The sequence below is a fragment of the Rana temporaria genome, chromosome 10, assembly GCF_905171775.1.
Source record: "Rana temporaria chromosome 10, aRanTem1.1, whole genome shotgun sequence".
NCBI classification, from domain to species: Eukaryota; Metazoa; Chordata; class Amphibia; order Anura; family Ranidae; genus Rana; species Rana temporaria.
The window spans coordinates 94,248,523-94,261,682 of NC_053498.1; the positions used below are offsets into that span (position 1 = coordinate 94,248,523).

At 42.4% G+C, this 13,160-nt stretch overlaps 1 protein-coding gene across 2 annotated transcripts in view; it reads left to right on the plus strand.

Moving 5' to 3' along the window:
• The window catches only part of PPP6R1 (protein phosphatase 6 regulatory subunit 1), a 176,625-nt gene that overhangs the window by 69,905 nt on the left and 93,560 nt on the right, over positions 1-13,160 (plus strand). For both annotated transcript variants that reach the window (XM_040325727.1, XM_040325728.1), the window contains exons 6-9: positions 3,387-3,499; positions 5,366-5,479; positions 8,068-8,233; positions 12,853-13,005. In XM_040325727.1, the coding sequence (XP_040181661.1) occupies positions 3,387-3,499; positions 5,366-5,479; positions 8,068-8,233; positions 12,853-13,005 (546 nt within the window). The remainder of the gene's footprint in view (positions 1-3,386; positions 3,500-5,365; positions 5,480-8,067; positions 8,234-12,852; positions 13,006-13,160) is intronic.

Below are 13,160 nucleotides of genomic sequence, written 5' to 3' on the forward strand. Positions count from 1 at the left end.
CACTATATCCAATGCTTCCTCCCACCCTTTTACCACCAAGATTCACTACAAAACTGTCTACACCAGGGATATGCAATTAGCGGACCTCCAGCTGTTGCAAAACTACATTTCCCATCATGGCTCTGGGTGTTATGCTTGTGGCTGTCAGATTCTTGCTATGCCTCATGGGACTTTTAGTTCTGCAACAGCTGAAGGTCCGCTAATTGCATATCCCTGGTCTACACCTAGGTGGCTGCGTTCTCCTGGCCATGCTTACCCTATTTTCCACACCCTACTTTATGAGTACACCACAAGAGACTACCCTTGCATACATCTCTGGTGAACAGGCAAAAGGGAGCCACAGTAAACACTCAGGCAAACATTTGCTCCACTGAAAGCCCACACAACACTCAATTTCAGAGTCATGATGCACCTCTTGCAGCAAAGCAGGAGCCAGCTATAACACTAATCTCTGCACCTGATTCTAGCTCTGTTTCAGGCACGTTCTTCCAAAAGTCTGACATTTTGTCTTTTTATGCATGTCTGCACCTCTCAGCGCATACACATCTTTAGTTGCAGTCTTATAGATTAGTGGTGTAGTATTTTACATAGATTATTTCGACTTGTAGGAATATTCTGGGACCCTACGAAGATAGTTCTATCCCAAAGATGTAGAAATGGTGATATGTCATCCAAATCGCTACATATAATTAAGCCAATTGGATGTTGGAATAGGAAAATACCCCCATAAATGGTGAACAGTACTTACCTTACACAATAGGGGTATAAGGGTCATTTAGAAAGTTGACAAAATCTATGTGAAATACTACACCACTACTCTGAAGCTGCAACTAAAGATGTGTTTTCTCTGAGAGGTGCAGACATGCATTAAAGGATGCATGTCAGACTTGTTATGCATTATAATGTGTAATTAATTAGCTCTGGGCACAGAGTATAGTAACCATTAGGTATAAAGGAAAATCTTCACACATTGCAATCTGTTTCAGGCACACCACACGTAGAATATTTGACAAATGCAGAATTTTCTGCATCTGTGGTGCTATTTGTTGGACAAATAACAGCCTTAAAACAGACCTCTTTGTCCAATGCTCAAAAATGCCACGCCCCCCTCATACTCCTTTTTTTGCAGCAGAGTCAAAACCTTATATGCCCGCCCTAAATGAGGCAGATACAGAAGAGGACATTGAGGCAGTATTGGAGGAAGCTGCATGCTTGCTAACGTGGAAAAATTCATTGCTGCCATCTGCAAAAAAAGGCCTATGCATTGACCAGTTTGATTCCCCTCTCTTGCGAGTATAAAGAGACCGGCAAAACCTTTCTTGTTCATAAACAGGAATGTGCAATCTAGGACGATTGGGCCACTCCAGAAAAGATTTTTACTACTTCCAAAATCTTTGCTGAACTCTATCCAGTGGAAAACAGTCCTATGCTTTTCCTCTACCAGATAAATCAAGAAACAAAGCTGGTGATTCTCATTGAACCAAACCTGGTACACAGGGACTGGAGTGCCAGGCTATGAATAGATCCCAACTATATTGGCGGGATCCACCAAGCTGCCTGACTGACGGCTCGCTACAAATTTCAGTGCACGATGGAGAGCCAAAACCAGCCACTCCCATATCCTTTCCAGCTCAGTGTTCCAGTCAGTGCTGAAGGAGCAGAGAGCAATGGCCAACCGTCACTGATCTCTACTTTGAGCGGACCGAGAACTGAGTGATCGTTGGTCATGTGATCACTCAGTTTACAGTCTTGGAGCTGACATGGGGCAACTGCAGCTTGACACTGCTGCATGGAGGTAAATAGGAAGCTTTTTCATTTTGTTTGCTTATCCCGTACCTCTCTGAGACAGAAGGGTGTCTGAGTGTTATGCCAAGTTGGGAAAAAAAGCAAGAAAGAATTCTTCCAGGAATATCCTTTTATCGTACCTCGGAATCCTAACTTGGTGTGAACAAGCTAAGGTCTTGACCAGAACATTGACCTTAAAGTATAACACTGCGTCATCCGGACAAAGTCTGGATATACCAGGTGCCTGGACTGACTCCAGCACAGCCTCGCAGAGAGCTGTGACTGACAGTCAGCAGCTCTCTTCTTGGGGAGCTCTGAAAACTGAGCGATTGGCGGTGTTCGATCTTTTGGTTCTCGGTGCAGAGGTGCCGGGAGGACAGATGCAGCATCAGATCGATTCTGCATCCACCTAGGTAAGTATGAATCTTTATAAAAAAAAAAGACTACTCCTTTTGAAGCAGAACTGAAGTCCTGCTGTAAAAACCTGTGAGAAGGCAGGCTTTTATTGCAGATGAGACATGCACTGTCTTTTCTGCAGTAAAATATCCTTACCTGTCTGCTCGCTGTCTCCTCCGGTGCAGGAGTGATGTCTTCCCCTGCTGGCCAGTGAGAGGCTTAAGACCAACACTCATAAGAAAGTGCCTTTGCAGGACCGTTAGACTAGTAAGTATGAAGACTTCCGCTTTAATGCCACGTACAGACGGTTATTTTTTGTGATGAAATAAAACAACGTTTTTGAAACTTAATTTTCAAAAAACGACGTTGCCTACACACCATCGTTTTTTCAAAATGCTCTAGCAAAGCGCGGTTACGTTCAGCACTCTTTTCCATTGAAGCTAGCTTCATAACTTGCTTCTGAGCATGCGCGGGTTTAAAAACGTCGTTTTGAAACGTCGTTTTGCCCACACACTATCATTTTCATTGACACAAAAAACGACGTTTTGAAAAACGACACAGACAGCATCAGAGGTGCAAATGTTATTTACACCTGGATTTTGCTCCAACTTGCTATCCATTATGCAGTAGAAATGGGGTTCTTTTGTTAACTCCAAAAGTTATTAAACCATTAAGTAGTTGTCATGGGTAATCCTACTATTGCCATGAGGTTTATTGGGTGCTAGTTTACTAATGATGTTAAAGCGAATTTCACTGTCTATCAACATTGACTATTTTTAATCCTTATGCTACTAGCATAGGAAAGTATTTTTTTTACATTTCTTCAGTTACTTCCTGGTTTCCAGGCTTAGCAAGTGTTATACGATCCAGAAATCTTCAAATAGGGGGAGGGGTTTTCTCAGCTAAGCACACCCTCCTATCTGTATGCCTGAGCTAAGGGCAGATGAATTCCGGGAAGTAAATCTGCTTTTACTCAAGATGGCTTGGCCTGAAATGCTAGGAGGGATTTTTTTCAAATTGATTTCTCAGCAAAATAAAGCATAGAGACAAAGATGGATGGGGGAGTTTGCTTTGAATATTAAAAATTAGTTGAATAGCGTTTTTGTCTTGCGGTGCTCGGATGCAGTTTCTTCTGCTTTAATGCTAGAAAACATTGTTAAACTTAGATTTTCAAACATTTCTATGTTTCTGTATTTGTGTTTCAGCAACATTCCAACGCTTCTCAGTCACTGTGCGATATCATTCGCCTGAGCCGTGAACAGATGATCCAAATACAGGATAGTCCTGAACCAGACCAGTTGTTGGCTACTCTGGAAAAGTAAGACATGGATTTTCTCTGGTAAAACATGCACTGTCACAATTCTCCTTAATGGGTAAAAAACTTCAGAAGCAATGTTTTTGTGAGGGGAGAGATAATTCTTTACGCTCTCTAGAACTCTAAAAGGAAGATCATCTTGCTCAGCTTGAACCTCCTGCTGCATTCATCACAATGAAAAGTAAAAGAGAAGGAAATTAGCAGAGTGGTGATGTCTAGTAGACTGTGCAAGCACACATTTGTGATGGCTCAAATGAATCATTTTCTGAAAATTTGCGGTTTGTATGGTTTTATTTAGAAGATATCTGATCCACCAGGTATCATGTAATTCACATATTCTGTTAATAAGAAATGCTAAAGTCCTATTCGAAATCTCCACCTAATTAGATGTATCCACAATAAATAGAACATTAAAAACAACAGTTTTAATAAATACATATTTTTTATTTCTAAATGCCTTATTTTATGTGCACTCTGCTGTAGTCCCATGACATATAGTTCCTTCCCTATAGCATTTTGTGAGAGGGGTGGGCGGAGCAAAGTGGAAAGCTCGGCATAGCCTGTGATGTCGCATAAAGAACTTCTAGCAGGGAGAAGTCCGATACTCATCCTTGCTGGAGCCGCTCTGCATTGTCAAATGGGGGGGGGGGGGGGGGGTGCCTGCTGCCATCACACAAGGGGCATCGAGCAGGGACTAGGCATTGTTAGTCATCTGCTGGAGCTGCTCTGCTTTATCAAGTGGGGCGGAGCCTGTCTACGTCGCATAAGGGACTTCTAGCAGGAATATGACTGTCTGTTGTCCTTACTGGAGACATTCTGCATTAACAAGTGGGGTGGAGAGAAGGGAAGTGGGAGAAGATGTCAGGGAACTGCTGTAGCCTACTGAAAGCTGATGTAAACAGTCACTTGTGCGGCTTCCAGAGCTGAAAGATGCAGGTGCACGGCTGCTTCTGAAGAGGAATCTGCCAGAGCAAGCGCAAGAAGTATGAAACTGGCTAATACTGTACACAGAATCACCTAATATTCTGTTGTTACTCCGAATAGGGAAGTCGAGTAAATCTGCAGGCTCGACCAGGTCATTATTAAGCATCACGTCATGTGTAATGAATAGGAATAGGTTATACAAATAAGTGGATATATGCTTTTACATATGACTAAAATTTAGGTTGAGTGACACTTACCCACTTCAGACCCAGAAGATTTGGCTGCTCAATGACCAGGCCTTTTTTTGCGATACTGCGTCGCTTTAACGGACAATTGCGCGGTCGTGCGATGTTGTACCCAAACACATTTTATGTCCTTTTTTCCCCCACAAATAGAGCTTTTTTTTGGTGGTATCTGAACACCTCTGTGGTTTTAAATTTTTTGCGCTATAAATAAAAGAGCGACAATTTTGAAGAAATAAAAAAGGCCCGTTGTTCATAGGAGAAATAAAGCAATTGGATGTTTTAATAAAGCAGACGACGCATGCATTTCCTTTCGAACAATCATTTTGGGTGCCTCTGCCAATTGAACTGCCTATGGGTTTATATTGGAATACAGTGCAGTACAGAACATGGGACATCCTCCCCTCTCAGAGTTGAGGCAGGGTTATAAAGATACTCTAAGGGTGTGTGTCCAGGCAAGGCTTTGCCACTGTCCAGTCTCATTAAGGTAGATGCCAGTTACCCAGGGTCTATGAATATCCAGATATATAGCCGGCGTCCTGTAGTGTACTCCAAGGTATGGAATTTACAATTAAATCAAGTTTTTTCCCTTTTTACTCGTTGGATATTTATGGTGCTTAAATGTATGCTCTGTTTTTGTATTCTTGCATTGTGTTTTGTGATTTGTTATTGTATATTGCTGAACACATTTATTTTTTTACAGGCAAGAGGCCATTGAGCAACTTCTTGGCAACATGTTTGATGGCGAGCATAATGAGTCTGTGATTGTGAATGGCATCCAAGTGCTTTTGACATTGCTGGAACCACGTAGACCTAGGTAGGCTACCAAGTATGGGCCTGTTCACAGTAGGTTTTAAGTGACAAGGATACGCTCATTTTCAAAGCATTTGATAATTTCACCAGTTTTTAAGCATATTGTGATTTTTTGGGAAATTAAAGAAAAAAGTTTTGTAGAGAGCATTTAGGAAGTATTTTGCATTTCCGTTGATTAAAATTGGAGGCAAAGATGCAAATTTATGCAAAGGAAAATACAGTATGTGGGAGATTTCCAAAAAGCCTTTAAGCACAACTCCAGTCTGACCAATCATAATTTAAAATCACTCCAAGTACTCCCTTTACAGCATTTCACAAACCTCTCAAACAGCTGTGACATGTAGTATGAATAAGGTGCTACGGTCATTTTTAATGCTTTTTTGGTAGCATTTTTTAAGTGGGAGTGTATATAGAGGGGTGTGGGTATGTATTTTAGAAAAAATAACAAACATGTTATACTTGCTCTGTGCAGTGGTTTTGCACAGAGAACCCCCGATTCTCCACTTCTCAGGTCCCCTGTCGGCGCTCCTGGCTTTTCCCTTCTGCCCAATTGCCTCAGAGCAAGCAACTTGCAATGAGGCACCTGAGCAGGCTTGCTCCTGGGCCCCGGGTCTGTGTGTCCATTAACATACAGAGTTGCAGATTGGCCCCATCCCCATTTCTCTCCCCATTGGCTCACTGGCTCCTGCTACTGACTCAGCCGATGAGGGGGAGTCCGCAGAGAGCTGAGGCTCTTGTGAACATCGCTGGATCGCGATGGGGCTCAGGTAAGTATTAGGGGGGCTGCTGCGCACTGTTTTTTTACCTTCATGCATTAAAAGCATGAAGGTAAAAAAACCTTGAGCCTTTAGAACCACTTTAAAGTGCAACTAAAGACATATCTTTTTTGATACTGGTTAGAACAGTGTTTCTCTATTCCACTCCTTAAGGCGCACCGACAGGTCATGTTTTCAGACTTTCCTTTATTTTGCACAGGTGATTTGATCAGTTTCACTGCCTTAGTAATTACCACAGCCATTTCATCTGAGGGAAATCCTGAAAACATGGCCTGCTGGTCTGTCTTGAGGACTGGAATTGAGAAACAGTGTTAGAATAAGGGAAGGTTATAACCCCTGGAAGGTTCTTTGCAATCTGTGCTTCAATGGGGAAGATTCCTTCTTAAAGTGGATGTACACCCTTGCATATACCAGTGAAGTGAACAGCCTCAGATGACAGAGATGAAACAAATCTCCCTACATAAGGTTTACTTGTATACAGTGAAGGAAAAAAGTATTTGATCTCCTGCTGATTGTGTATGTTTTCATGCTGACAAAGAAATCATCCGTCGATCATCATGGTAGGTTTATTTTAACAGTGAGAGACAGAATAAAAAAAAAATCCAGAAAAATGCATTTCAGAAAAGTTATAAATCAATTTGCATTTTAATGAATGAAATATGTATTTTACCACTATCAATCAGCAAGATTTCTGGCTCTCAGGTGTCTTCTATACAGGTAACGAGCTGGAATTAGCAACACTCTTAGGGTCCTTTCACACCAGCGGTCCGTTCATTACAAGTCCGTTAACGGACTTGTAATGAATCCCTTTGGGAACGCGTCCGTTAGCGGATGGAGCATCCGCTAGCGTCCGCGTCAGTCGGGATCCGCTTTTCCGAACGGAAGAAACCCTATTTTTTTCTTCCGTTCGGCGGAACGGACCAGATGCAGACGGACAGACGGTCCGTCTGCATCCGGTCTCCCATAGGGGACAGCGGAGCAGAGACAGGGCGGTCCCTGCACTGTGTGCGGGGACCGTCCTATCCGCCGACAGCTCAGCGGGGATCCCCGCTGAGCTTTTGCGGACACACGTAGCGGACCCAGAAATGGTCCGCTCCGTGTGAAAGAGCCCTTAAGCTGGCCATACACCATTCAATTTCCTTTAGATTTACCTTCAAATGTGTAGTACAAGAACCTGCCTGATTACACTCAAATTGAAAGCGTTTAGATTTCACCTCATATTATATGGTTTTGGTAAATCTAAAGGAAATCTGTAGAAGAAAATTGTATAATGTATGGCCAGCTTAAGGCTTCTCACGGATGGGAACAGCAATAGATGGATTGAAATTCACCTGGCCCCTGCTGAACTGGCTGAATTTATATCCATCTATGGCCAACTTAAGGGTTTGGATGTCTAAATGTAGTTCTGAAATGCACACAACTCTGCCTACAGCACAGTCAAGATGATATCCCTACTGACTGGACAGTGAGAAACTGAGGCGGTCATCCCCTCTGCTCAGTTTTTTTTCTCTTCTATCGCCATTTTCCTTGTTGGGATTTACATATAGTCCACCTGATTGGCTCCTGGTGATGCCTTTCTCTCCCCCACTCCCATATGCTGCTGTACAGGGGATTGCAAGGATCTAAAATCAAGTTAATATGTAGGTACTTTGGTTACATAAAAAAATATATAATTTCATATCTGCACAAAGGTCATGTTTAAAGCTGCAAACTTTTATGATTTTCAGGGTCCCTATGCTGTTTTTTGTTTGTGTGTGCGCTTTTTTTTTTTTGTTTCCTTTTTTGACTCTTGGGTGTTCTTTGGTTCTTTTTGCAGAGCTGAGCTGGGTGGATTAACTGCCTTCTACTGTACTCTGGAAGGGCTTGAGATGGATGCCGCTGGTTTAGATGGATCCTCCAACACCCAGGCCAGTTTAGGCACACTTATGGCTATTAAACAGCGTTTACCAGAATTTCATCAACTTCTTATTGACCCACCTAAGGTACACCAATATGCTTGTAACTCTGAAATATGTGTGGTTTTCGAAAATAAAAATATCAATGATAATTTTGTTACTAGTGTAATTCTGTTTATCTTTTTAGAACAGGGAAGGATTAATATCCTTTTTCTATGGCTGCCTAGGCTCCTGTTAGATTTTTGTTCACTTCTAGCAGGAAGTTAAAAGCCTTCTTAAAGTGTTGTAAACACTGGATGTTTTTTGTGTTTGTTTTTTACCCTGCAAGGTAAAGGCATAATGTGCTAGTAGGCATTGCATTACTAGCACATTATGTTAAACGTACCTTAAAATTGAGCCCTCCCTCAGAAGTCTGATTTGGAGGCCACTTATATCTTCACCCGTCTTGCTTCCGGGTTCGGGGACCCCAGCTCCGTGACTGGCCGGAGACGCAATGACGTTACTCCCATGCATGCCAGTCATGTCACGGAGCTCTTAAGAAACAGCACAGCTGGCTGTTGCTTCAGAAGCACATGCGCCAGTGATGATGCTGGCTGCATCTATATGAAATAACTCCTTAACGATGCACGTTTAGGAGATATGTACATTACCTATAGATAAGCCTTATTATAGGCTTGCCTATAGGTGAAAAGTCATGCATGGAGGTTGACTTTCACTTTAATAGGGTACTGACTACAATTAAATAAATAAAATGTGATGGGCATTTTAACCCTTTCCTACAATAAAAAAAACTCCTGAAACGGCTGCAAGGCCAGGGTTGCATCATTGGTACCTTATTCAACAAGGAAGTGGAAAAATAGTAATTGTAAATAAAAACATAATTGTTTTGCTGATGTGCTTTTAGTGAAAGGGGGGAAATATCCACTTTAAAACAACTTAACCACTGTTTCCGTAGACCCTCTGATCATCAGTTGTGTGGAACAGGCATCTGTGGCATTACATTTTGCTGTACATGGCCTATTGGAAACTGTTTTATGACAATCTGTTTACTATCACAAACCCTTATGGAGCATTGGTCCTATCTTGGACCCCAGGGCCCTGAATCTTTACACTCAAAATTCCAGACTGAATCAACCATTTGTCATGGCTTACCTCTACCAGGAGGATTCCTGGCTTTAGTGGACATAAATCTACCCTTCTTTCTGACTCGCCAACACTTTCTGCATTTTCCAGACCATTGGCAGATTTTTTTTTCGGCTGGTATCATCTGCACTTGAAAGAATGATCCCTCTGCCCCAAGGTTTTCCCAGGACCTTTGTTGTAGGTGCGGGATGCTGGACCCTGATCTTTACCTTTCCTCCACTGAAGATTCTTCCTCCTCTGCTCCTCCAGGATCAAAGTGGAGGGCATTTTGGTAATCCTTATGATGAGGTTACACCAGTGTAGGGACACAGCAGCTGTACCTTGTTTGAGTCAAGCTGACTGGCTTGGTAAGTGGGGAGTTTAGTTATCCTCCTTCAGTGTTCCTTGGTGCCCAGGATGCTGCTCCAAGTTTCTTTGGGTGGTTTTGCTGAAGCATGGCTGCAACACTTTAACTGGTGTTTTTAGGCATAAGAGCACCAGTGTATTTCCCAATTTGTGCCATTTTTGGTGCAGGGAATGCTGAGCATGCTTGTTAGATGAATCCTCTCAGGAGATATTTCAAGGTCTCAGGCTGTCTCCCACACAAAACTCCACAGTGGCTTTCTGACGGACATGTATCAAAATAATTTGAAGTTGTCGCTTCCAGAGTCCTCTTCTCACAAACTTACTGGATTTCATTTTTGGCAGCCACCCATACCTCCCAAATCTTCTCCCGTAGACCTTGGTTTGCAGGGAGTGATATAAATCAATTGGGCTCACCCCCGGAGAAGGTTTTTTCGCACAGCTGAAATGTTTTACTCAGCAAATTCTACAAAAATGTAAGTTCTTGGCAGAGGAGCAGAAGTTGCTGATCCAACATCCTGGAACTTTGTGCCTTTCTGCCGGCTCTCCTACACTGTTCTACCAGCCTTTGCTCCCTGTCAGGGTGCAATCAGACATGGTTGTGGCATAAAGTTATGCTGCTCAGTAAGAAGTGGACCTAATCTGGTTTTGGGCAGAACTTCACTTTTCAAACCCTCTCTGCTCATTCCTCATGTTGAAAATTGTCAGGTGGCCATTCTCAGCAGTCAACAGCTGATTAACTGGTTAAGACCCGGACCATTATGCAGGTTAAGGACCTGGCCCCTTTTTTGCAATTCGGCACTGCGTCGCTTTAACTGACAATTGCGGGGTCGTACGACGTGGCTCCAAAACACAGTTGGCAGCCTTTTTTCCCCACAAATAGAGCTTTCTTTTGGTGGTATTTGATCACCTCTGCTGTGGTTATTTTTTGCGCTATAAACAAAAATAGAGCGACAATTTTTTTTTTACTCTTTGCTATAAAAAATATATATTAAAATTTATTTTTTCCCCCTCAGTTTAGGCCGATACGTATTCTTCTACATATTTTTGGTAAAAAAATTGCAATAAGCGTTGATTGATTGGTTTGCGCAAAAGTTTCAGCATTTACAAAATAGGGGATAGTTAATTGTTTTGTTTTTTTTACTAGTAATGGCGACGATCAGTGTTTTTTTTTTTTTTCTTGACTGCGACATTATGGCGGACACTTCTGACACATTTTTGGGACCATTGTCATTTTCGCAGCGTATCACCTAATGTGTGTTTCTTACTGTAGGGGGGCGTGGCTCCATGTGAAGTCACTTATCGTCGTTCCCAATGAAAGGGAACAGACAATCGCTGCCACTGCCACAGAGAAGAACGGGGAAGGTTTGTTTACACTCGCCTCTCCCTGTTCTTCAGCTCCTGTGACCCGTTTGCGGGACACCGGCGGAGATCGGGTCCCGCGGGCGCAGTCACAGAGCTTCCGAGAGGATAAGATGTCCACTAACACACGGCTCCTTTCTCTATCTGCAACGTAGAGAGTGTCCTGACTCTCCTGTAGTCCAAGGGAGGGGGCTAGCACGACACTCCACACAAGGGAGAGAGCCTTGCATTACTGTGTGGAGTTAGACAGAAGAGCAGGAAGTGAGGATTTCTCAGAAGAAAAAAGGACATTTAAAAGGAAAATCAAAGGATGATGTAAGTGAAGGAGGACTGCACTAAGGTAAAGGAAGCTATTTAGGAAAAAAAAAATGTACCTTTACAACCCCTTTAACTTTTTGTGTACCATCAAGGGGAAAGTCTCGGCCATTTTCTTGGAAGTACCAATCATGTCTCATTTATTTGGTAAGAATTTTGTGCAAGGTGTAACAAGGTTGGTTTTTGGGTAGTTCTCATTGTCTACATGGGACCTTAATTTGGTGCAGACTATTAGAGACTTCTCCATTTAAGCCTCCCAGAGAAAATCCCTGGTTACTCTGTATGCAAATTTCTTTGTTTTCATTGCCATGTAAGGCAGCTCGTACGTAGGGTCTTGGCGTAGGCTTTGCTTTAAGCAATTGTAAAAGCTTGTATTTTTAGTTTTTATTAATTTTTTTTAATAACAAACATGTTATACTTACCTGCTCTGTGCAGTGGTTTTGCACCGAGCAGTCCCAGTCCTGTTCTCAGGTTCCTCTTTTGTGCTCGGTGCCCCCACAGCAAGCAGCTTGCTATGGGGACACCCAAGCCGAGTCGCAGCTCTCTGTGTCCATTCAAACACGGAGCTGCAACCCGGCCCCACTCCCTGGCTCTTTTGATTGGCTGACTGATTTTGAGTGACAGCAATGGGAGACAATCGTGCCACACTACTGTCTTAGCCAATGAGGAGGGGAGTCCCTGACAGCTTACACTCCTGCAACATTGCTGTAACTAGATGGGGCTCTGGTAAGTATTAGGGGGGCTGCTGCACACAGGTTTTTTTTTATCCTAATGCATTATATCTTAATTACAGCCGCTTTAACTTTTAAAGAACCTCTCCTGCCTGGTTCACATCGTCGTTATAAAGTAGTTTTGAAGCCGAATTCCTTTTTTTTGGCATAAGAGGTTTTCCTGAATCTGCTAATTTAGCCATATATTTGTCTTAATCCTAAGCTTCTGGTGGAGGAGGTGCATCACTGTTTTAATGTTGTTCAAGCTATTTGCATGCATTTTCAGTCTATACTTTGTTTTAGCCGTCTGAGTTCCAGTTTGTTCTATTTTAGGGTCCTCACAAGGGTTGGGCTGCTTCTCGATCCTCAATTTCTGGGTGGATTTGTCCGCTTATTTCTCAGGCCTATAGTATCAAGGGCAAAGTTCTTCCTTTCCCTGGCAAGGCCCATTCCACCATGAGTGGCCATGCATCTTGGGCTGCTCTTTACAAAGTTCTACTAGATAAATATTCACACCTCTACAGATTCCGGTTTTAGGTGAAGGTCTTGCGTGTAGCTTTTTAGTGGGGTTCCCCTTATTCTTTGTGGGTTTGGGGCATGTTGGCCTTGATGTTGTTGCTCATCCCACATGTTCAGTGATTTGGAACTATATAAAAAACAAATTGCAGATAAAACCATGCATTTGGAAATTAATTTTCTTGTGCCAGCACAGCATAGACTTTATAACTTGCTATGGAAAATTATTCTAACCATTCCTTATGCTAAGTACCGTATACCTACAATGTATGTGTGTGAATGTAAACCTCTTAACCTTTTTTATTTTTTACTTTCTAGAAACAAAGTTTACTTACAACTTGGGGTGTTCTTGATCCACCCTTAGGGAATACTCGTCTTCATGTAGTGAAATTGCTTGCAAGCACAATTAATGCGAACAACAGGGATTTAAATCAGGAACTTATAAAACTTGATTCCATCAACACCATGCTGGTAAGTATGACTTTTCTTCTGCAAGTACATTTTTTTTAAGATAACTTACACAATTTCATTGTATGTAGATACTTTTAATCACAGACTAGCAATTTTGTGCGTAATTTGTTGAAAAGACTAGATACAGAGGGGCGCCCGACTGCAGTGGTGGCGAG